This window comes from Eleutherodactylus coqui, unplaced genomic scaffold (assembly GCF_035609145.1).
Source record: "Eleutherodactylus coqui strain aEleCoq1 unplaced genomic scaffold, aEleCoq1.hap1 HAP1_SCAFFOLD_68, whole genome shotgun sequence".
In the NCBI taxonomy this organism is placed as follows: domain Eukaryota; kingdom Metazoa; phylum Chordata; class Amphibia; order Anura; family Eleutherodactylidae; genus Eleutherodactylus; species Eleutherodactylus coqui.
This window is the reverse complement of record NW_027102524.1, coordinates 211498-236353: the sequence shown is the minus strand read 5'-3', so window position 1 is coordinate 236353 and position 24856 is coordinate 211498. Positions and strand designations below refer to the sequence as shown.

The 24856-nt window shown below is 49.7% G+C and overlaps 1 protein-coding gene across 1 annotated transcript in view; it reads right to left on the bottom strand.

Annotated features, from left to right (window-relative positions):
• Nucleotides 1-24856, bottom strand: part of LOC136604695 (lysophosphatidylcholine acyltransferase 2-like) — a 95843-nt gene that overhangs the window by 59775 nt on the left and 11212 nt on the right. The window contains exon 2 of the mRNA XM_066588920.1: nt 3522-3647. Within this exon, the coding sequence (XP_066445017.1) occupies nt 3522-3647 (126 nt within the window). The remainder of the gene's footprint in view (nt 1-3521; nt 3648-24856) is intronic.

Genomic DNA, 24856 nt, shown 5'->3' with positions numbered 1-24856 from the left:
ATAGACAACCCTAGGGAAACACTAACACCCCTATTACAGGACGTGGAAAAAATCGGCAAACTCTCGGGTTACACTTTAAACCTAGACAAAACAGAGGCTTTACTTCTTAGGGGACAGGCCAAACCCCCATGGGCAATGCAGTATCCATTTAAGTGGGAAAAACACGCAATACAATACTTGGGAGTACAACTCACAAGAAACCCTTCCAAATTATATAACACAAACATAGATCCCCATATCAAAAAATTAGAAGCGACCCTAAGCACATGGAAAAACTTCACGATTTCTTTTCTGGGAAGGGTGAGCCTATTAAAAATGATAGAATTTCCACGTCTATTATACATCCTACACTCACTACCCATATTCCTAAAATTAAAAGACATAAAGAAAATAAACTATCTGTACAGGAGATTCATATGGGGAGGGAAAAGACCACGCATCGCGCTCAAAATATTACATAAGCACAGAGAGAACGGAGGAACCAACTTACCCAGCATACGAGACTACAACCTAGCGGCACAAACACGAATCATTCATGACTGGATTCATTCCAAGTCACACTTCACAAACAAACCACTCGAACAAGAAATGGCCGGCCCAACACGACTCCAGAATATCCTCCACTGCTCATACGCAGAACTCCCAGGAAAAAATCAAAAAGAACCCCCTGATATTAACGGCCTGGAAAACATGGAATAAACTGCGCAAAGATAACCAAACATCACCCCAAGTATCGCCATACCTGTCGATAATGAACAACCCCAACTTTCAAGACGGTAATCCCCATAATATATTCGCGGAATGGGAGACCAAAGGAATACACACAATAGACAGACTGCTGCACACAGAGGAAAAACGAATCCTAACATATGACGAAACGAAACAAAAATACCCTGAGATCCAAATCCCACTATTTTCATACCTTCAAGTCAGACACTATATCACAGAACTCATACCACGACTTCGAGAACCTGACTGGGTACAAGCAAATGACATATGGACGGCTAGGAAAACAGGCCCACAGGGAATGATCTCCAAGCTGTACAGGATAATAAGAAATATGAGGGAGCAAGATGACATTGACTCGGGGGTTGGTAAGTGGGCCAGGGACAATCCTGATTTCACACCAACATTGATAATGAAGTCTCTGACCTCAGCACACAGATACTTACCATCAGCCAGATTTCTGGAGATGAGACTGCAAAATGCCCACAGATCATACATAACCCCAAGTAGGGGATTTCAAATAGGAACTTACGACACCCCAAATTGCCTCAAATGCCAGGCGCCATATGCAAACTTATATCACAACCTATGGACATGCCCCCCAATACAGGACTTCTGGACACGGATAGGAGAGTACACAAAAACACACCTGACGAACTTCTGCCCACAAGAACCAACATGGGCAATATTTGGCTACTTAGACTCTGAAGTCTACCACTGCTCGAGAGGCGTTAGAAAACTACTGCACTTCATAGCAGCAGCGGGATTAAAAGCCATTTTACAAACATGGATACAACCATCAGGGCCCCCATTCAGACTGTTCCTGGACAAGCTAGCGTTCCTGTTCCAGATGGATTGGGCGGAAACTTCACTTTTCAAAGAAAAGAAGGTACAAACCTTCTTTGAAACCTGGGGGAGCTTCATTCAATTATTACCACAAAGGGTAAAAGACAAATTAAGAAACTGCTTCTACTACACCTGCTGGTTCCAGGAACAGATAGCAATGGGAGACACACTAATTTAGGGTGATCTACAAATCGTGCCATAGCCTGCGGGGCCTCCGAAAACTTTGAAGATCCTCAACATACAGGTCAGTAGACCAAAAATATCCGTGGTCAAAATGGGTCAAAGGTTAGATTTCATGTATATAATCTGTCTGTTTCAATGTTTTGTTTTATTTTGTTTAGTTTAATATAAATAATATAAAAAATGCAGGCTGGGACAACCAAGACTGATACGGAAAAAAGAACCTGCAAAAATACTGTAATGTTACATGTTTGTCCAGACCCGCTTAATAAAGACAAAGTTTAAAAAAAAAAAAAAAAGCTAACAACACACGGACGAGTGCGATATCGGGCCGTGAATCACTCGCTCACCGACATGCGATTTCCCCGCGGATGTGAGGCATTTTTATCTCAAAACCGCCTCGCATCACTTCGGGTAAGTAGCCGTGCCGGAGGATAGCTAATAGCCGTGGCAGAGGATCGCAGAGTTTCTCTCATTGTTTTCAATGGGAGACCTCGCATTGCATCGTGTGCGCCTAGCATGTGGTGCGATGCTGCCGCCGGCCCCATAGAAAACAATGGGACTGCTATGTAAGTTTATGCAGCAAGACAGAACATGCTGCAGTTGGTTACCTGCAGTGCATTGTGGTGCCATGCGGGAAAACATCCTTCATGTGTAGGACTCAATTCAAAAGAACGGGATTTATATTTGTGCGTCTCGCATGATTTTCTCGCCAGTGTGAAGGCGGTCTAAAGCAAAGAGCTTATTCAAAGATTTGGGAAGTTTTTGCCCATGACAAACCTATTGTTCTCTTATCTTAACACAACAAAACCCATTAGAATCAATTCCAAGTGTCAGTAAACCACCCTGATAATGCAACGTGATGACGGTGTGCCGCGCTAAGAGTCAAGCTTAAGACCAAGGCATCTGTACACTGAAAAGAAAAGTCAAGCGGCACAAAAAAAAACTTTTTCAGAAACCTGTGGCTTTGTTTAAACTTCCATGTTATTTTTTTGCATTAGACTTCCTACACAAGGACGAGTGAGACGTCGGGCCATGAAGCTGCCCGATACCGCGCTCATGAGGCATTGCTCAGGCATAAATACATTGGTGAAGTTCCGATCCTCTTGCACGAATTTCAGGTGCGATAGAGGATCGGAAGCGTTTACCATTGATTTAAATGGCAACCTTGCATCGCACTCGCATGCACATTGCATGTAATGCAAGAGCAATGCGAGGCATTAAAGCTGTGGCGATGCATTCTGAGGAGTGTGAGGAGTTAGAGCATGCCACGATTTTTTTCCCACACTGCAATTCATATTCGTGTGAGATTGGTGTGTCTCGCAGTGCACAGATGTCGTGCAATTTTGTTGGCCACACATATGGACTATTTATGGATGATTACTGGGGGCTGGGTGACTGATGACAGCATGAAGTATTGCTAGCGCATGAACAAAAAAAATATATGTAAGCCTTTCATTGCCCAAATACGTTGCGCAGGAGCATGCATATTTGCGCTTGCGCTCGCCTGCAGAAGCCTTTAACAAAAATCAATCAGCAACACACCTCCATGCATCAATAGGTGGCGACAATGATGAAAGTGTGTTTGGGTCGAATGGTAGTATTAAGGATTACTCATCTCCCATACAATCTGCATTGGCCTGTGTAAAGACTATTTAAATGAGCGCAGATCTTGATGACCTGCGCTCATCATCTAGCTCAAATTGAGTCAAGTAATGAGAACTCAAATTCAACTTTTATACAAAAAAAAGGGAACAACTGCTTCTCACTTTAACTTCCGGCTGATTTTTGTGAACTCCACAAGCCCAGCCTCCATGGGTAAAGTCAGGTCTCTAGCTGTTAGCATTAGTCTGCAGTCTTCATAGGTATGATCAGTGAATGGTATTCCAAGTGACCTGCAAAAGACAGTAAACCATTGTTAATGGTAGGAGCTGCTAAGGAAGGCTCCAAATCCACATCCAATACACAAAAATAAAGCTGTGTACTCCCATTCTAACACTTTTTATTTTTATTTTTAGGTGACTTGGACATTTTCGCTCCTAAGATCTGCGTTCAACCAACAGACTGGCCTAATGTCACACGATGTCAATAGTAAGTAGCTTGTGCCTCTTACAACTAGGAAGTAGCTTGCTTTCTCCCGCGGGGTTTTGAACGATAATCGTTCCATGTAAAAGCAAGCAGAAAATGAACGACTGGATCAGAATCGTCCAGTTGTTCACTGATGAGGGGAGAGGACAGAATATGGGGGATGTAATGAGGGGAGAGGACAGTATATGGGGGATGTGATGAGGGGGAGAAAACAGTATTTGGGGGATGTGATGAAGGGGAGAGGACAGTATATGGGGGCTGTGATGATGGGAGAGGACAGTATATGGGAGATGTGATGAGGCTGTCAAGCAGCCTAGCAGTGGTGTAAATTCACCACTTCCAGTGGCGTCAAGGTAAATCATTACCAGACAGTATATGCAGGATGTGATAAAGGGAGAGAGGACAACATGGGGTCTGTGATTGGGGGGAGAGGACAGTATATGTGAAATGTGATGAGAAAGGAGAAGACAGTATATGATAATTGTGATGTATAGGGGATATGATGAGCGAATAGGATAGTATTCGGGGGATATGATAAGGGGAGGGGACAGCATATAGGGGATGTGATAAGGGGAGAGAGGATACTATATGGGGGATGTGATGAAGGAAAAGGTTAGTATGTGGGGATGTGATGAGAAAGAAAGTAAAGTATATGGGGGATGTGATAAGGGGAGAGAGGACAGTATAAGGGATATTATGAGTGGAGAGGACAGTATATGGGGGATGTGATAAAGGGAGAGAGGACAGTATAAGGGATATTATGAGTGGAGAGGACAGTATATGGGGGATGTGATGAAGGAAGAGGACAGTATATGGGGGATGTGATGAGGCAGGACAGTATATGGGGGGATGTGATGAGGGAGGACAGTATATGGGGGGGATGTGATGAGGGAGGACAGTATATGGGGGATGTGATGAGGGAGAGGAAGGTATATGAGCGATGTGATGATGGGAGAGGACAGTATATGGGGGATGTGATGAGGGGAGAGGACGGTATATGGGGGATGTGATGAGGGGAGAGGACGGTATATGGGGAATGTGATGATGGGAGAGGAGAGTATATGGGGGATATGATGAGGGGAGAGGACAGTATATGGGGGATGTGATAAGGGGGAGAGGACAGTATATGGGGGATGTGATGAGGGGGAGAGGACAGTATTTGGGGGATGTGATGAGGGGGAGAGGACAGTATATGGGGGCTGTGATGAGGGGAGACGACAGTATATGGGAGATGTGATGAGGCTGTCAAGCAGCCTAGCAGTGGTGTACATCCACCACTTCCAGTGGCTCAAAGTAAATCAGTACCAGAAAGTATATGCAGGATGTGATAAGGGGAGAGAGGACAACATGGGGTCTGTAATTGAGGGGAGAGGACAGTATATGCGAAATGTGATGAGAAAGGAAAAGACAGTATATGATAATTGTGATTTATAAGGGATATGATGAGGGGAGAGGATAGTATATGGGGGATGTGATAAGGGGAGGGGACAGTATATAGGGGATGTGATAAGGGGAGAGAGCATACTATATGGGGGATGTGATGAAGGAAGAGGTTAGTATGTGGGGATGTGATAAGAAAGAAAGTAAAGTATATGGGGGATGTGATAAGGGGAGAGAGGACAGTATAGGGGATATTATGAATGGAGATTATGGTATATGGCGGATGTGATAAGGTGAGAGAGAACAGTATATGGGGGTTGTGATAAGGGTAGGAGAGGACAGTGTATGGGGGATGTGATGAGGGGGGTGAGGACAGTAGTTGGGGGATGTGATGAGGGGGAGGACGGTCTATGGAGGATGTTATGAGGGAGAGGACAGCATATGGGGGATGGGATGAGGGGAGGGAACAGTATATGGGGGATGTGATGAGGGGAGGGGACAGTATATGGGGGATGTGATGAGGGGAGAGGACAGCATATGGGGGATGTGATGAGGGGGAGAGGACAGTATATGAGGAATGTGATGAGAGTGAGGACAGATTATGGGGAATGTGATAAGGGGGGAGAGGACAGTATATGGGGTCTCTAATGAGCGGAGAGGACAGTACATGGGGGCTATGATAAGGAGGGAGAGGACAGTATATGAGGGCTATGATGAGGAGGGAGAGGGCAGTATATGAAGGATGTTATGAGGGGGAGACAGAACAATATATGGGGGTTGTTATGAGAGGGGGGCAGTATATTGGGGATGTGCTGAGGGGAGGGGACAGTATATGGGGGATGTGATTCGGGAGGGGACAGTATATGGGGGATGTTATGAGGGGAGAGGACGTATATGGGGATGTGATGAGGAGAGAGGACAGTATATGGGGGATGTGGTGAGGGGGAGCAGACAGTATTTGAAGGATGTGATGAGGGGAAAGGACAGTATATAGGGGGTGTGATGAGGGGAGAGCACAGTATATGGGGAATGTGATGAGGGGAGAGGACAGTATATGGGGGATGTGATGAGGGGAGAGGACAGTATATGGGGGATGTGATGAGGGGGAGAGGACAGTATTTGAAGGATGTGATGAGGGAAGAGTACAGTATATGGGGGATGTGATGAGGGGAGAGGAAGGTATATGGGGGATGGGATGGAGGGGAGAGGAAGGTATATGGGGGATGGGATGAGGGGGAGAGGACAGTATTTGAAGGATGTGATGAGGGGAGAGGACAGTATATAGGGGGGTTGATGAGGGGAGAGGACAGTATATGGGGGATGGGATGAAGGGAGAGGACAGTATATGGGGGATGGGATGAGGGGAGAGGACAGTATATGGGGGATGTGATGAGGGGAGAGGACAGTATATGGGGGATGTGATGAGGGGAGAGGACAGAATATGGGGGATGTGATGAGGGGGAGAGGACAGTATTTGAAGGATGTGATGAGGGGAGAGGACAGTATATGGGAGATGTGATGAGGGGGAGAGGACAGTATATGGGGTATGTGATGAGGGGAAGAGGACAGTATATGGGGGATGTGATGAGGGAGAGGACACTATATGGGGGATGTGATGAGGAGAGGGCAGCATATGCGGGATGTGATGAGGGGAAGAGGACAGTATATGGGGGGATGTGATTGGGGGAATGGGACAGTATATGGCGGATGTGTTGAGGAGAGGACAGTATATGGGGGATGTGATCAGGGAGAGCACAGTATATGGGGGATGTGATGAGGAGAGGGCAGCATATGCGGGATGTGATGAGGGGAAGAAGACAGTATATGGGGGGATGGGATGAGGGAGAGGGCAATATATGGGGATGTGATGAGAGAGAGGACAGTATATGGGGTATGTGATGAGGGGAGAGGACAGGTTATGGGGGATGTGATGAGGGGAGAGGACAGTATATGGGGGATGTGATGAGAGAGAGGACAGTATATGGGGGATGTGATGAGGAGGAGAGGACAGTATTTGGGGGATGTGATGAGGGGGAGAGGACAGTATATGCGGGCTGTGATGAGGGGAGAGGACAGTATATGGGGAATGTGATGAAGGAAGAGGACAGTATATTGGGGATGGGATAAGGTGAGAGGACATTATATGGGGGATGTGATGAGGAGCAGCAGACAGTACATGGGGGATGTGATGAGTCTTAAAGAGGTGGCCTCTGCAGTAATAGTGTCCCCCCACAGTGGCCTCTGCAGTAATAGTGACCCCCCACAGTGGCTTCTGCAGTAATAGTGACCCCCCATAGTGGCTTCTGCAGTAATAGTGACCCCCCGCCCCACAGTGGCCCCAGTAGTAAGTGTTCCCCACAGTGGCCCCAGTAGTAAGTGTTCCCCACAGTGGCCCCAAGTAGTAAGTGTTCCCCCAAAAGGACCCCCACAGTGGCCTCTGCAGTAATAGTGTTCCCCCAAAGGGACACCCACAGTGGCTTCTGTAGTAATAGTGGCCCCCCACAGTGGCCTCTGCAGTAATAGTGACCCCCCCCCCCGCAGTGGCCTCTGCAGTAATAGTGACCCCCCACAGTGGCCTCTGCAGTAATAGTGACCCCCCCACAGTGACCTCTGCAGTAATAGTGTCCCCCCACAGTGGCCTCTACAGTAATAGTGACCCCCCCCCCACTGTGGCTTCTGCAGTAATAGTGACCCCCCCACAGTGGCTTCTGCTGTAATAGTGACCCCTCCATAGTGGCTTCTGCAGTAATAGTGACCCCCCCCCCACAGTGGCCCCAGTAGTAGGTGTTCCCCACAGTTGCCCCAGTAGTAAGTGTTCCCCACAGTTGCCCCAGTAGTAAGTGTTCCCCACAGTTGCCCCAGTAGTAAGTGTTCCCCACAGTGGCCCCAGTAGTAAGTGTTCCCCACAGTAGCCCCAGTAGTAAGTGTTCCCCACAGTGGCCCCAAGTAGTAAGTGTTCCCCACAGTGGCCCCAAGTAGTAAGTGTTCCCCACAGTGGCCCCAAGTAGTAAGTGTTCCCCACAGTGGCCCCAAGTAGTAAGTGTTCCCCACAGTGGCCCCAAGTAGTAAGTGTTCCCCACAGTGGCCCCAAGTAGTAAGTGTTCCCCACAGTGGCCCCAAGTAGTAAGTGTTCCCCACAGTGGCCCCAAGTAGTAAGTGTTCCCCACAGTGGCCCCAAGTAGTAAGTGTTCCCCACAGTGGCCCCAAGTAGTAAGTGTTCCCCACAGTGGCCCCAAGTAGTAAGTGTTCCCCACAGTGGCCCCAAGTAGTAAGTGTTCCCCACAGTGGCCCCAAGTAGTAAGTGTTCCCCACAGTGGCCCCAAGTAGTAAGTGTTCCCCACAGTGGCCCCAAGTAGTAAGTGTTCCCCACAGTGGCCCCAAGTAGTAAGTGTTCCCCACAGTGGCCCCAAGTAGTAAGTGTTCCCCACAGTGGCCCCAAGTAGTAAGTGTTCCCCACAGTGGCCCCAAGTAGTAAGTGTTCCCCACAGTGGCCCCAAGTAGTAAGTGTTCCCCACAGTGGCCCCAAGTAGTAAGTGTTCCCCACAGTGGCCCCAAGTAGTAAGTGTTCCCCACAGTGGCCCCAAGTAGTAAGTGTTCCCCACAGTGGCCCCAAGTAGTAAGTGTTCCCCACAGTGGCCCCAAGTAGTAAGTGTTCCCCACAGTGGCCCCAAGTAGTAAGTGTTCCCCACAGTGGCCCCAAGTAGTAAGTGTTCCCCACAGTGGCCCCAAGTAGTAAGTGTTCCCCACAGTGGCCCCAAGTAGTAAGTGTTCCCCACAGTGGCCCCAAGTAGTAAGTGTTCCCCACAGTGGCCCCAAGTAGTAAGTGTTCCCCACAGTGGCCCCAAGTAGTAAGTGTTCCCCACAGTGGCCCCAAGTAGTAAGTGTTCCCCACAGTGGCCCCAAGTAGTAAGTGTTCCCCACAGTGGCCCCAAGTAGTAAGTGTTCCCCACAGTGGCCCCAAGTAGTAAGTGTTCCCCACAGTGGCCCCAAGTAGTAAGTGTTCCCCACAGTGGCCCCAAGTAGTAAGTGTTCCCCACAGTGGCCGCAGTAGTAAGTGTTCCCCACAGTGGCCGCAGTAGTAAGTGTTCCCCACAGTGGCCGCAGTAGTAAGTGTTCCCCACAGTGGCCGCAGTAGTAAGTGTTCCCCACAGTGGCCGCAGTAGTAAGTGTTCCCCACAGTGGCCGCAGTAGTAAGTGTTCCCCACAGTGGCCGCAGTAGTAAGTGTTCCCCACAGTGGCCGCAGTAGTAAGTGTTCCCCACAGTGGCCGCAGTAGTAAGTGTTCCCCACAGTGGCCGCAGTAGTAAGTGTTCCCCACAGTGGCCGCAGTAGTAAGTGTTCCCCACAGTGGCCGCAGTAGTAAGTGTTCCCCACAGTGGCCGCAGTAGTAAGTGTTCCCCACAGTGGCCCCAGTAGTAAGTGTTCCCCACAGTGGCCCCAGTAGTAAGTGTTCCCCACAGTGGCCCCAGTAGTAAGTGTTCCCCACAGTGGCCCCAGTAGTAAGTGTTCCCCACAGTGGCCCCAGTAGTAAGTGTTCCCCACAGTGGCCCCAGTAGTAAGTGTTCCCCACAGTGGCCCCAGTAGTAAGTGTTCCCCACAGTGGCCCCAGTAGTAAGTGTTCCCCACAGTGGCCCCAGTAGTAAGTGTTCCCCACAGTGGCCCCAGTAGTAAGTGTTCCCCACAGTGGCCCCAGTAGTAAGTGTTCCCCACAGTGGCCCCAGTAGTAAGTGTTCCCCACAGTGGCCCCAGTAGTAAGTGTTCCCCACAGTGGCCCCAGTAGTAAGTGTTCCCCACAGTGGCCCCAGTAGTAAGTGTTCCCCACAGTGGCCCCAGTAGTAAGTGTTCCCCACAGTGGCCCCAGTAGTAAGTGTTCCCCACAGTGGCCCCAGTAGTAAGTGTTCCCCACAGTGGCCCCAGTAGTAAGTGTTCCCCACAGTGGCCCCAGTAGTAAGTGTTCCCCACAGTGGCCCCAGTAGTAAGTGTTCCCCACAGTGGCCCCAGTAGTAATAGTGTTCTCCACAGTAACATAGTAACATAGTATGTAAGGCTGAATGAAGACAATGTCCATCTAGTCCAGCCTGTCTATCCTACTGTGTTGATCCAGAGGATGGCAAAAAAACCCAAGGCCAGAAGCCAATTAGCCCTTTTGGGGAAAAAATTCCTTCCCGACTCCCTAATGGCAATTAGACTGTTCCCTGGATCAACCCCTAATAGTTCCTACCTGCCTGTATACCCGGATTGACACTTAACCTAATATTTATATCCTGTAATATCCTTCTTCTCCAGAAAGACATCAAGTCCCCTTTTAAACTCCTCTATGGATTTTGCCATCACCACTTCCTCCGGTAGAGAGTTCCACAGTCTAACTGCTCTTACAGTAAAGAATCCCCTTCTATGTTGGTGATGAAACCTACTTTCCTCTAATCGTAGCGGATGTCCTCTTCTTACCGTCGTGGTCCTGGGTGTAAACAGATTGCGGGAGAGATCCATGTGTTGTCCCCTCATGTACTTATACATGGTTATTTGGTCGCCTCTTAACCTTCTTTTTTCTAGAGTAAATAGTCCCAATTTGGATAGCCTCTCTGGGTATTCCAGTCCCGTCATTTCATGTATTAGTTTAGTTGCCCTTCTTTGAACCCCCTCAAGCACTGTGACATCTTTCCTGAGCACCGGTGACCAGAATTGTACGCAGTATTCCATGTGAGGCCTGACAAGTGCCTTATATAATGGAAGGATAATGTTCTCGTCCTTCGCCCCTATACCTCTTTTAATGCACCCCAAGACTTTATTTGCCTTTGCAGCAGCTGACTGGCATTGGTTACTGCAGTTTAGTCTATTATCCACTAATACCCCCAGATCCTTTTCCATATCACTTTTCCCTAGTGGTACCCCATTAAGTGAATATTTGTGACATCCGTTTCTCCTGCCCATGTGCATAGTCTTACATTTTTCAACATTGAACTTCATTTGCCATTTTTCTGCCCAAGCCCCCAGCTTATCCAGGTCCATTTGTAGCCGCACATTGTCCTCCGTTGCATTAATTATGTTGTATAATTTTGTGTCATCTGCAAATATGGATATTTTGCTGTGCAGCCCCTCTATCAGGTCATTGATAAATATGTTGAACAGAGTGGGGCGTAATACTGAACCCTGTGGCACCCCGCTAGCTGTGGTCCAATCAGACTGTGGTCCAATCAGAATACGCACCATTTATTACCACCCTCTGCTTTCTATCATTGAGCCAATTTTTTACCCACTTACACACGTTTTCGTCTAGTCCGAGCTTCCTCATTTTGTATATTAGCCTATTATGTGGCACGGTGTCAAAGGCTTTAGAGAAGTCCAGATATACAAGATCAATAGATTCTCCCTGGTCCAGCTTAGAGCTTACTTCATCGTAGAAACTGATCAGATTTGTCTGACATGAGCGACCCTTCATGAATCCATGCTGGTGAGGAGTTATTCCCTTATTCTCCTTGAGGTACTCATCGATGGCGTCTCTCAGAATCCCCTCGAAAAAATTTTCCGTTACTGAAGTGAGACTTACTGGCCTGTAGTTACCAGGCTCACTTTTGCTCCCTTTTTTGTAAATTGGAACCACGTTGGCAATGCACCAATCCAATGGTACTACACCGGTCTTGATAGTGTCTAGAAATATTAGGTATAGTGGCCTAGCTATCTCGTCACTTAGTTCCCTTAGTATGCTTGGGTGTAGTCCATCTGGGCCCGGCGATTTATCAATTTTAGTTTTCTTTAGCCGCTTCCGCACCTCCTCCTGCGTTAGGTATGAGATCTTTTGTGAGGGGTTCGTTTTATTCCCCTGCATCTCGTGTGGCATTTCCTTTTCTTTTGTGAATACACTTGAGAAGAAACTGTTTAGTAGATTTGCTTTCCCGTCGTCATCATCAATGATTTCTCCTGCATTGTTTTTTAAAGGGCCAGCGCTCTCCCTGCAAATCCTTTGGCTGTTAATGTAGTTGAAAAATAGCTTTGGGTTGTTTTTGCTCTCTTTGGCGATCCGTCTATCTGCTTCCTCCTTGGCAGTTTTGATCGTATCTTTGCATATTTCGTTTTTTTCCCTGTATGTTTTTAGCGCTTCTTTGCTGCCTTGTTGCTTTAGTAGTTTGAACGCTTTCTTTTTTTCGTTTATTGCCCCGCTTACCGTCTTGTCGAGCCACATTGGTTTCCTTTTAGTTGAGTTTCTTTTATTTTTAAAGGGAATGAACTGTTCACATGAGGCGATTAGGATTCTTTTGAACTTTTCCCATTTGTCCTCCGTACTGATATTTTTCAGGATGTTGTCCCAATTAATGTTACCGATAGTTCTAAGCTCATCAAATTTTGCTTTACTAAAGTTTAATTTCTTTGTCACTCCCTGATAAGGCTTCCTATTGATTGACAGCTGGAAGTTGATTATATTGTGGTCACTGTTCCCCAAGTGCCCCTCAACCTGCACCCCCTTTATACGTTCCGGTTTGTTGGTTAGTACTAGGTCCAGAATGGCCCTCCTTCTTGTCGGTTCCTGCACAAGTTGGTTCAGGTAATTGTCTTTAATTACTCTCAAGAATTTATCACCCCTGTGAGATTTGCAGGTTTCGTTCTCCCATGTTTTATCTGGAAAATTAAAGGCCCCCATGATAATTACTTTGTTTCGCTTTGACACCTCTTCTATCTGCCTTAGTAGTAAGTTTTCAGTTTCTTCTGTTGCTTTTGGTGGTCTATAGAAGACCCCTATCAGGATTTTGTTATTTTTTCCTCCCTGTATTTCTACCCACAGAGATTCCACCTGTTCGTCTCCTACCTGTATATCCTCCCGTAGCCTCGGCTTCAAGTTCAATTTGACGTACAGACATACCCCTCCCCCTTTCTGGTTCCTTCGGTCTCTTCTGAAGAGATTGTACCCCTGCAAATTCACCACCCAATCGCACTTATCATCAAGCCATGTTTCCGTAATTCCGACTATATCATAGTTTTCATCAGTCATTCTCGCTTCAAGCTCGCCCACTTTACTAATCAGACTTCTTGCATTTGTGGTCATACAATTTATAGCATTTTTTTTGTTTTTTAAATTTGTTTTGTTGCTATTCGTACTTATGGCTGATCTATCAGTTCTATCTGTACTAACCCCACCCCCTGCTCGACCCCCATTCCCTTTGCTTGGACCCGGATCGCTAGTTACACTGGCTACCCCACTATTTCTCATTTTACCCCCCCCCCCCCAGTCCCTAGTTTAAACACTCCTCCAGCCTTCTAGCCATCTTATCCCCCAGCACAGCTGCACCCTCCCCATTAAGGTGCAGCCCGTCCCTACGGTAGAGCCTGTAGCCGACAGCAAAGTCAGCCCAGTTCTGCAGGAACCCAAATCCCTCCTTCTTACACCAACTCCGGAGCCACTTGTTTACCTCCCTAAGATCCTGCTGCCTTTCTAGTGTGGCTTTAGGTACAGGTAGTATTTTCGAGAAAACTACCCTGGAGGTCCTCGCCCTGAGCTTGGACCCTAAGTCCCTGAAATCATTTTTGAGGGCCCTCCATTGACCTCTAACTTGTTCATTGGTGCCAACGTGCACCATGACCGCTGGATCCTCACCAGCCCCTCCCAGTAATCTGTCAATCTGATCCGCTATGTGTCGAACTCGAGCGCCAGGAAGACAACACACCGTTCGACGATCCCGGTCTTTATGGCAGATTGCCCTCTCTGTCCCCCTAATTGAGTCCCCCACCACTAGAACCTGTCTAGCCTGCCCTGCGCTCCCCGTCCCCGTCTCACTGGAGCAGTCATCCCCCTGGCGTTCAGAGGGCATGTCGTGCTGCAGCGGTGCTGGCTCTGTAATGGCATCGCCCTCATCTGCCAACGTTGCAGACATGTTGGGTTGTGCCAGTTCAGGACCAGCCTCCCTGGATCTATTCCCTCTACGCCTCCTTCTATCTGACACCCAGCTGACTGCCTGCTCCCCCTGCACTTCCGTACTACCATCCGCCCCCGCCTCTACCCCAGCGAGTGTCTGCTCAGTGAGCACCAAACTCCTTTCCATGATGTCAATGGCTCTCAGTGTTGCCAGTTGCCCATTTAGATCCAGAATTTGGGCTTCTAAATGTGCGACGTGCACGCATCTTGCGCAACAGTATGCACCCTCGATCGGCTGATCAAGGACCGCATACATTGCACAAGTAGCACACTGGATGACATTGCCAGACATGGAGCTCATCCTAATGGGGATCTACAATTTACTTGTGGAAGTAGTGAAGATAGACTTGATCACACTCCGCTCACACGCTGCTACAACCGCTCACACGCTGCTGCAACCGCTCAACCGCTGACCCGCTGCTGCATCCGCTGACCCGCTGCTGCAACCGCTGACCCGCTGCTGCATCCGCTGACCCGCTGCTGCAACCGCTGACCCGCTGCTGCAACCGCTGACCCGCTGCTGCAACCGCTGACCCGCTGCTGCAACCGCTGACCCGCTGCTGCAACCGCTGACCCGCTGCTGCAACCGCTGACCCGCTGCTGCAACCGCTGACCCGCTGCTGCAACCGCTGACCCGCTGCTGCAACCGCTGACCCGCAGCTGCAACCGCTGACCCGCAGCTGCAACCGCTGACCCGCAGCTGCAACCGCTGACCCGCAGCTGCAACCGCTGACCCGCTGCTGCAACCGCTGACCCGCTGCTGCAACCGCTGACCCGCTGCTGCAACCGCTGACCCGCTGCTGCAACCGCTGACCCGCTGCTGCAACCGCTGACCCGCTGCTGCAACCGCTGACCCGCTGCTGCAACCGCTGACCCGCTGCTGCAACCGCTGACCCGCTGCTGCCTCTGTGCAACTACTCACGCTGCCGCTCTCACGCAACCTCTTACCCGCTGAGACTTATGCACAACTGGTCACAAATTTATTTATTTTTTTTATCCCCCTCACAAACACTTAGACCCCCAGACACACACACACACACAGAAGACACAAATAACCAGATACACAGAAGACACACACTTAGCTCACAAGCACAAACAGAAGATACTTATCAGCTCCTCCACTCCTCCTGGTGACGTCACCCGCTGTCCCGGCGGCCGCTCACTCTGCCCTCCTGTCTCAGCTGCTCCGTTCTGGTCCCCTCCGCTGCTGCTGGCGCTGGACTCCTGGTGGCCTCTTGGCGCCGGCTACTGCGCTCCGGTCTTCTCCTTGCTGCCCCCGCACCTGTTTCGGCGCTGGTATCGGCTGCTGAGCTGCTCCGCTGTCCCCTTCAGCCCCCCGCTCGTGCCTCCGTCTCGTGCCGCTGCTCCTGGCGTCAGCCCCAGTAGTACGTGTTCCCCACAGTGGCCCTAGTAGTACGTGTTCCCCACAGTGGCCCCAGTAGTACGTGTTCCCCACAGTGGCCCCAGTAGTACGTGTTCCCCACAGTGGCCCCAGTAGTACGTGTTCCCCACAGTGGCCCCAGTAGTAAGTGTTCCCCACAGTGGCCCCAGTAGTAAGTGTTCCCCACAGTGGCCCCAGTAGTAAGTGTTCCCCACAGTGGCCCCAGTAGTAAGTGTTTCCCACAGTGGCCCCAGTAGTAAGTGTTCCCCACAGTGGCCCCAGTAGTAAGTGTTCCCCACAGTGGCCCCAGTAGTAAGTGTTCCCCACAGTGGCCCCGGTAGTAAGTGTTCCCCACAGTGGCCCCGGTAGTAAGTGTTCCCCACAGTGGCCCCGGTAGTAAGTGTTCCCCACAGTGGCCCCAGTAGTAAGTGTTCCCCACAGTGGCCCCAGTAGTAAGTGTTCCCCACAGTGGCCCCAGTAGTAAGTGTTCCCCACAGTGGCCCCAGTAGTCCGTGTTCTCCACAGTGGCCCCAGTAGTCCGTGTTCTCCACAGTAACATAGTAACATAGTATGTAAGGCTGAGTGAAGACAATGTCCATCTAGTCCAGCCTGTCTATCCTACTGTGTTGATCCAGAGGAAGGCAAAAACCCCCAAGGCCAGAAGCCAATTAGCCCTTTTGGGGAAAAAATTCCTTCCCGACTCCCTAATGGCAATCAGACTGTTCCCTGGATCAACCCCTAAGGCCTCATGTCCACGGGGAAAATCAGGCCCGCTACGGATTCTCCATGTAGAATCCGTAGCGGGTCCCACCTGCCCCGCGGACATGAGGGCTGAAAATAAGAATAAATCAGAATAAACTCACCTCCCATCCGCTCCGTTTCTTCTCTTCGCTGCGGCGTCATCTTCTCTCGTCGCGGCCGGATCTTCTTTCTTCGGCTCGGCGAATGTGCATGATAACGTCGGTGACGTGCCCCGCGCATGCGCCGTCCCGAAGAAAAAAGATCCGGCCGCGACGGAGAGAAGATGGCGCCGCCGCGAAGAGAAGAAACGGAGCGTGTGAGTAAATTCCGAATTTTGTCTCCCGCGGATCCGGACGGCTTCCATAGGCTTCAATAGAAGCCCGCGGGAGCCGTCCCCGCGGGAGACCCGCATGAAAATGGAGCATGGTCCAGATTTTTTCATGCTCCATTTTTTTAAAAATCACTTTTATTGACGATCCGCGGGTATTTATCTACCCGCGGGTGGTCAATGAATCCCTATGGGATGCGGATCCGCGCGGGAGAAGAGTTAAAATCCGCTGCGGATTTTAATTCTTATTTTCCCCGTGGACATGAGGCCTAATAGTTCCTACCTGCCTGTATACCCGGATTGACACTTAACCTAATATTTATATCCTGTAATATCCTTCTTCTCCAGAAAGACATCAAGTCCCCTTTTAAACTCCTCTATGGATTTTGCCATCACCACTTCCTCCGGTAGAGAGTTCCACAGTCTAACTGCTCTTACAGTAAAGAATCCCCTTCTATGTTGGTGATGAAACCTACTTTCCTCTAATCGTAGCGGATGTCCTCTTGTTACTGTCGTGGTCCTGGGTGTAAACAGATTGCGGGAGAGATCCATGTGTTGTCCCCTCATGTACTTATACATGGTTATTTGGTCGCCTCTTAACCTTCTTTTTTCTAGAGTAAATAGTCCCAATTTGGATAGCCTCTCTGGGTATTCCAGTCCCGTCATTCCATGTATTAGTTTAGTTGCCCTTCTTTGAACCCCCTCAAGCACTGTGACATCTTTCCTGAGCACCGGTGACCAGAATTGTACGCAGTATTCCATGTGAGGCCTGACAAGTGCCTTATATAATGGAAGGATAATGTTCTCGTCCTTCGCCCCTATACCTCTTTTAATGCACCCCAAGACTTTATTTGCCTTTGCAGCAGCTGACTGGCATTGGTTACTCCAGTTTAGTTTATTATCCACTAATACCCCCAGATCCTTTTCCATATCACTTTTCCCTAGTGGTACCCCATTAAGTGAATATTTGTGACATCCGTTTCTCCTGCCCATGTGCATAGTCTTACATTTTTCAACATTGAACTTCATTTGCCATTTTTCTGCCCAAGCCCCTAGCTTATCCAGGTCCATTTGTAGCCGCACATTGTCCTCCGTTGCATTAATTATGCTGTATAATTTTGTGTCATCTGCAAATATTGATATTTTGCTGTGCAGCCCCTCTATCAGGTCATTGATAAATATGTTGAACAGAGTGGGGACTAATACTGAACCCTGTGGCACCCCGCTAGCGACTGTGGTCCAATCAAAGTACGCACCATTTATTACCACCCTCTGCTTTCTATCATTGAGCCAATTTTTTACCCACTTACACACTGTCAGAACCTGCAACTCTCGGGGCCGCCATGCCCACACCACCGGTCCTGCCACCCGGGTTACAGGAGTGCGGCATAGGGGAGCCCCGGTTCTTGTGATCTCCCCGGGCCGCTGTAAGACTGGTCGCCGCCGGGTTGCTAGGGAGGCAGCTGGTGCTTCTAGTCACTTGACTACCAGGCTGGCTTCCCTAGTAACTGTCTGTGCAGCAAGACTGGGGGCGTGCCCCCAGCACCTCCCTGATTAGCCCTGCTGCTGTCAGGCTCCCCGCCCCAATCAGCTTCTGGGGCGGGAGCGCTGACAGCATTTAAATATGTGTGTTTTCCTTTCAGCCCTTGCCAGTGTTAGTTTGGTTCTCCAGCTGCACCTGCGTTTATCCTGACTACTCTTTGTGACCCCGGCTTTCCTGACACCTGCTTTTGGACTTGACTACGTTTTTGCCTGACCCCTCCGTACTGCGTACCCTCTTGTTGCCAACCCGGATTGTCTGACCATTCTACCGTTGTTTTGTCTCAGTGTCTGTTTGTCTTCCCGTGTCCCGCTTCCCTAGTGAGGGTAGGGACCGCCGCCCAGTTGTCGCCCTGGGGGTTAGCCCAGGGGGGCAAGTAGGCAGGGACAGGGGTTGCGGGATATCTCAGGGACCCCCATATCCCGGACACTGTCCTGACAGTAACACTGGCCGAACGAAGGTCAGACCCTTGCATCCGCCCGGCAACTTTGAGCCCCTCGATGGAGGCCGTGGCGGCTTTAGCGAACCAGGTCCAGGTCCTTACGACCCTTGCCCAGGACCTAACAGCCCGCTTGCAGCTACAGGAACAAGTGGCAGCTGCAGGTCCCATGCAGCCCCCTTCCGCTCCAGGAACAATGTCAGAACCTCGAGCCACGCTTCCGGATTGCTTCTCCGGAGAGAGAGGTCAGTTTTTTGCATTTAGAGAGAGCTGCAAGCTCTACTTTGATCTCCGCCCCCACTCCTCTGGTACTGAATACCAGAAAGTGGGAATCGTAATTACCCGCCTGAGGGGAGAGCCCCAAAATTGGGCTTTCTCGTTACCAGCTGGCTCTCCCACCCGACTATCCCTTGACGCCTTTTTTTCCGCCTTGGGTCAAATTTATGACGAACCCGACCGGGCCGGCTACGCAGTCTCCAAGCTTCTGGCCCTGCGCCAGGGTCGCAAGATGGCAGAGGACTACTGCGCTCTATTCCGCCAACATTGTACAGAATCCGGGTGGAATGATGCCGCCCTAAAAGACCTATTTTTGACCGGTCTGTCTGAGGGTCTTAAGGACCTACTCGTGGCCCACCCGGAGCCTAGAACCCTGGAGCAAGCCATGTCGCTGGCTATTCGGGCCGACCGACGTTTGAGGGCCAGACACGCCGCTCGGACCACCCCACTCCCCACGCCCACTTCTTCGACTGACCCGACCTTTTTACCTCCCACCACCGAGGCCATGGAGCTGGGAGCCATGAACCCCAAGCAACGACGGGAATACCGCCTGAAGAAGAACCTCTGCTTCTACTGTGGGGAGCTGGGTCACCGCATTGCAACCTGCGCTAAGAAGCCACGGCAGGAAAAACTTCCGCTCCTAGGCAGTTGTCGGGAGGACTGTCTAGGAGCCAAGGTACTCCCTGTGTTGTCCAAAATGTTATTGCCCTGCACCCTAGAATTTCGTGCTTTCCACCGTACTGGGCAAGCCTTTGTTGATTCTGGGGCTGCTGCTAATTTCGTTAACTTTAATTTCGTTGCTCAACTGTCCGGGGTTTTGTTACGTTTAGAGACTCCGATTTTTGTTTCAGGAGTGGACTCCACTCCATTGCAAGCAGGGGTTGTTAATCTGGTTACCCCTGAAGTAAGGTTTACTATAGGAGCCCTACACGTTGAAACCTGCACTTTTCTGGTGATGAGAGATTTGTCTGTGGACGTCGTCCTAGGCCTCCCCTGGCTCCGGGAGCACAACCCGGTAGTAAATTGGGACACGTTGGAACTGGTAGAGTGGGGTCCCCGCTGTGCCAACCACCTTTGTCCAGTGAAGGTGGGAATCTCCACCTGCGAGGGGAGTCCCCTACCAGATTACCTCTCCGAGTTTTCTGACGTGTTCTCCAAGCAATTATCTGAAGCTCTGCCCCCTCATAGGGAATGGGACTGTAAAATCGACTTGATTCCTGGGGCCAAACTTCCTAAGGGCCGCATTTATAATGTTACGGTTCCAGAGAGAGAATCCATGAGGGACTATATCCAGGACAGCTTGGCCAAGGGGCACATCCGGCCCTCAGAATCCCCGGTGGGTGCCGGGTTTTTCTTCGTTGAGAAAAAGGATGGGGGTCTCCGGCCCTGTATTGACTATAGAGAGCTAAATAAAATCACAGTCCGAAACCAGTATGCTCTTCCACTCATTCCTGACCTCCTCAACCAGGTCGCTGGTGCCCAATGGTTTTCTAAACTTGATCTCAGGGGAGCATACAACCTCATCCGCATTCGGGAGGGGGATGAGTGGAAAACCGCCTTCAATACGCCCCTCGGTCATTTTGAGTACCTAGTTATGCCTTTTGGATTGTGTAACGCCCCCGCCATTTTTCAGGGGTACATGAATTCAGTGTTTCAGGATATCATGGGGGTGTTCGTTGTTGTATATCTAGACGACATTCTGATTTTTTCCTCCGACTTGCCGAGTCACCATACTCATGTTCAGACTGTGCTAGCTCGACTCAGACATAACAAGCTGTTTGCTAAACTCGAGAAATGTGTTTTCGGGGTACAAAAGATATCATTCTTAGGGTATATCATCACGCCATGCGACTTCCAGATGGATCCTGAGAAGGTGAAAGCCATCACGGAGTGGGCCCAGCCAGGTTCATTGAAAGCCCTTCAACGCTTCCTCGGCTTCGCCAACTACTATCGCAAGTTCATTAAAGACTTCTCCGTGGTGGCTAAACCTCTAACGGACCTCACCAGAAAGGGAGCAGATGTGAGTACCTGGTCTTCTGAGGCTCTGAGGGCCTTCGATACCCTAAAGGCGGCGTTCTCTTCTGCGCCCGTCCTAGTACAACCGGATCTGTCCTGCCCTTTTGTGGTGGAGGTAGATGCCTCTGAGTTTGGCGTGGGAGCGGTACTGTCCCAAGGTCCCTCCACACTCACTAACCTTAGACCGTGCGCCTATTTTTCTAGAAAGTTCTCTTCCACTGAACGGAACTACGATATAGGCAACCGGGAATTGCTGGCTATTAAGTGGGCTTTCGAAGAGTGGAGGCATTTTTTGGAAGGAGCCCATCACCAGATCACGGTACTCACAGACCATAAAAACCTCACCTATTTAGATTCCGCTAAGAGGTTAAATGCTCGGCAAGCCCGCTGGGCCTTGTTTTTCTCTCGGTTCAATTTTGTTGTTACCTATAGACCCGGTTCTAAGAATGTCAAGGCTGATGCCCTGTCTAGGAGTTTTGGTTCTCCGGAACCTTCCGAGGCTGAGCCTGAGAGCATTCTCTCCCCTGGGGTGGTCCTCGCTGCTGTCTCCTCCGACCTTTCACCTCTCATACACGCCGCTCAACAATCAGCTCCTGAAGCCCTTCCGGAAGGCAAATTATTTGTCCCGTTGTCACTGAGATTGAAAGTGTTAGAGGAGACACATGCTTCAGTCCTAGCTGGACACCCCGGCATCAGGGGTACTCTGGAGTTAGTATCCAGACTCTATTGGTGGCCGCACATGGCCAAGGATGTACGGTTATTTGTGTCCGCGTGCCCGGTTTGCGCAAGGGGGAAGAATCTCAGGAGACGTCCTGAGGGTCCTCTTCTTCCCTTGCCCATTCCGTCCAGGCCATGGTCCCATTTGTCCATGGATTTTATTACTGATCTGCCATCCTCGCTGGGGAATACGGTCATTTGGGTAATAGTTGACCGTTTCTCTAAAATGTCACATTTTGTTCCGCTTTGCAAGTTGCCTAACGCCAAACTTCTGTCTGAAATGTTCATCAAGGAGATTGTTCGGTTACATGGGATCCCCGAGGATATTGTGTCAGATAGAGGGGTTCAGTTCGTCGCTCGCTTCTGGCGAGCTTTCTGTAAAAATCTAAACGTCAATTTGTCTTTTTCCTCCGCTTTCCATCCCGAGAGTAACGGACAAACGGAACGGATGAATCAAGAATTTATCCAGTACCTGCGACTTTTTGTCTCTGATAACCAGTATCAGTGGGCCAACTACTTACCTCTCGCCGAATTTGCTATTAACAACCATGTTAACTCGTCGACCCAATTGTCACCTTTTTTTTTGTAACTATGGGCTCCATCCCCGGTTCTCGCTTTCTACTCCTTTTGTCTCGAACAATCCGGCCGCTGACATATCCTCTGAGGAACTGTGCACAGTTTGGGCCCAGGTTCGTAAGAACCTTCAGGGTTCCCAAGAGAAACTGCGTAAATACTCAAATAAAAGATGTACTATCTCTGCACCTTTTGTGGTCGGGGAGCAAGTTTTATTGTCATCCAAGAATCTGAGACTTAAGGTTCCCTCCCTGAAACTTGCTCCTCGGTTCATTGGCCCATTTACTGTTTCGCAGGTTATCAACCCGGTGTCATATAAGTTGGCACTTCCTGACTCCTGGAAGGTCCACAAGGTTTTTCACAAAAGCTTGCTTAAGAAGTATGTGACTCCAGTTCTACCCACCCAGAACCCGCCCCCTCCTTCTCTGGTACAGGGGGAACTGGAGTATGAAGTAGAAAGGCTTGTTGATGCCCGACGGGTTAGAGGTGTGCTGCAGTACCTGGTCCACTGGAGAGGATTTGGCCCTGAGGATAGGACGTGGGTCCCTGCCAGGGACGTTCATGCTCCACGCCTAGTCCAGTCATTCCACAGGGCTTTCCCGCTTAAGCCCGCACCTGGCCATGGGGGTCCGGTGTCCCCCCGTAGAAGGGGGGGTACTGTCAGAACCTGCAACTCTCGGGGCCGCCGTGCCCACACCACCGGTCCTGCCACCCGGGTTACAGGAGTGCGGCATAGGGGAGCCCCGGTTCTTGTGATCTCCCCGGGCCGCTGTAAGACTGGTCGCCGCCGGGTTGCTAGGGAGGCAGCTGGTGCTTCTAGTCACTTGACTACCAGGCTGGCTTCCCTAGTAACTGTCTGTGCAGCAAGACTGGGGGCGTGCCCCCAGCACCTCCCTGATTAGCCCTGCTGCTGTCAGGCTCCCCGCCCCAATCAGCTTCTGGGGCGGGAGCGCTGACAGCATTTAAATATGTGTGTTTTCCTTTCAGCCCTTGCCAGTGTTAGTTTGGTTCTCCAGCTGCACCTGCATTTATCCTGACTACTCTTTGTGACCCCGGCTTTCCTGACACCTGCTTTTGGACTTGACTACGTTTTTGCCTGACCCCTCCGTACTGCGTACCCTCTTGTTGCCAACCCGGATTGTCTGACCATTCTACCGTTGTTTTGTCTCAGTGTCTGTTTGTCTTCCCGTGTCCCGCTTCCCTAGTGAGGGTAGGGACCGCCGCCCAGTTGTCGCCCTGGGGGTTAGCCCAGGGGGGCAAGTAGGCAGGGACAGGGGTTGCGGGATATCTCAGGGACCCCCATATCCCGGACACTGTCCTGACACACACGTTTTCGCCTAGTCCGAGCTGCCTCATTTTGTATATTAGCCTATTATGTGGCACGGTGTCAAAGGCTTTAGAGAAGTCCAGATATACAAGATCAATAGATTCTCCCTGGTACAGCTAAGAGCTTACTTCATCATAGAAACTGATCAGATTTGTCTGACATGAGCGACCCTTCATGAATCCATGCTGGTGAGGAGTTATTCCCTTATTCTCCTTGAGGTACTCATCGATGGCGTCTCTCAGAATCCCCTAGAAAATTTTTCCCATTACTGAAGTGAGACTTACTGGCCTGTAGTTACCAGGCTCACTTTTGCTCCCTTTTTTGTAAATTGGAACCACGTTGGCAATGCGCCAATCCAATGGTACTACACCGGTCTTGATAGTGTCTAGAAATATTAGGTATAGTGGCCTAGCTATCTCGTCACTTAGTTCCCTTAGTATCCTTGGGTGTAATCCATCTGGGCCCGGCGATTTATCAATTTTAGTTTTCTTTAGCCGCTTCCGCACCTCCTCCTGCGTTAGGTATGAGATCTTTTGTGAGGGGTTCATTTTATTCCCCTGCATCTCGTGTGGCATTTCCTTTTCTTTTGTGAATACACTTGAGAAGAAACTGTTTAGTAGATTTGCTTTCCCTTCGTCATCATCAATGATTTCTCCTGCATTGTTTTTTAAAGGGCCAGCGCTCTCCCTGCAAATCCTTTTGCTGTTAATGTAGTTGAAAAATAGCTTCGGGTTGTTTTTGCTCTCTTTGGCGATCCGTCTTTCTGCTTCCTCCTTGGCAGTTTTGATCGTATCTTTGCATATTTTGTTTTTTTCCCTGTATGTTTTTAGCGCTTCTTCGCTGCCTTGTTGCTTTAGTAGTTTGAACGCTTTCTTTTTTTCGTTTATTGCCCCGCTTACCGTCTTGTCGAGCCACATTGGTTTCCTTTTAGTTGAGTTTCTTTTATTTTTAAAGGGAATGCACTGTTCACATGAGGCGATTAGGATTCTTTTGAACTTTTCCCATTTGTCCTCCGTACTGATATTTTTGAGGATGTTGTCCCAATTAATGTTACCGATAGTTCTAAGCTCATCAAATTTTGCTTTACTAAAGTTTAGTTTCTTTGTCACTCCCTGATAAGGCTTCCTATTGATTGACAGCTGGAAGTTGATTATATTGTGGTCACTGTTCCCCAAGTGCCCCTCAACCTGCACCCCCTTTATACGGTCCGGTTTGTTGGTTAGTACTAGGTCCAGAATGGCCCTCCTTCTTGTTGGTTCCTGCACAAGTTGGTTCAGGTAATTGTCTTTAATTACTCTCAAGAATTTATCACCCCTGTGAGATTTGCAGGTTTCGTTCCCCCATGTTATATCTGGATAATTAAAGTCCCTCATGATAATTACTTTGTTTCGCTT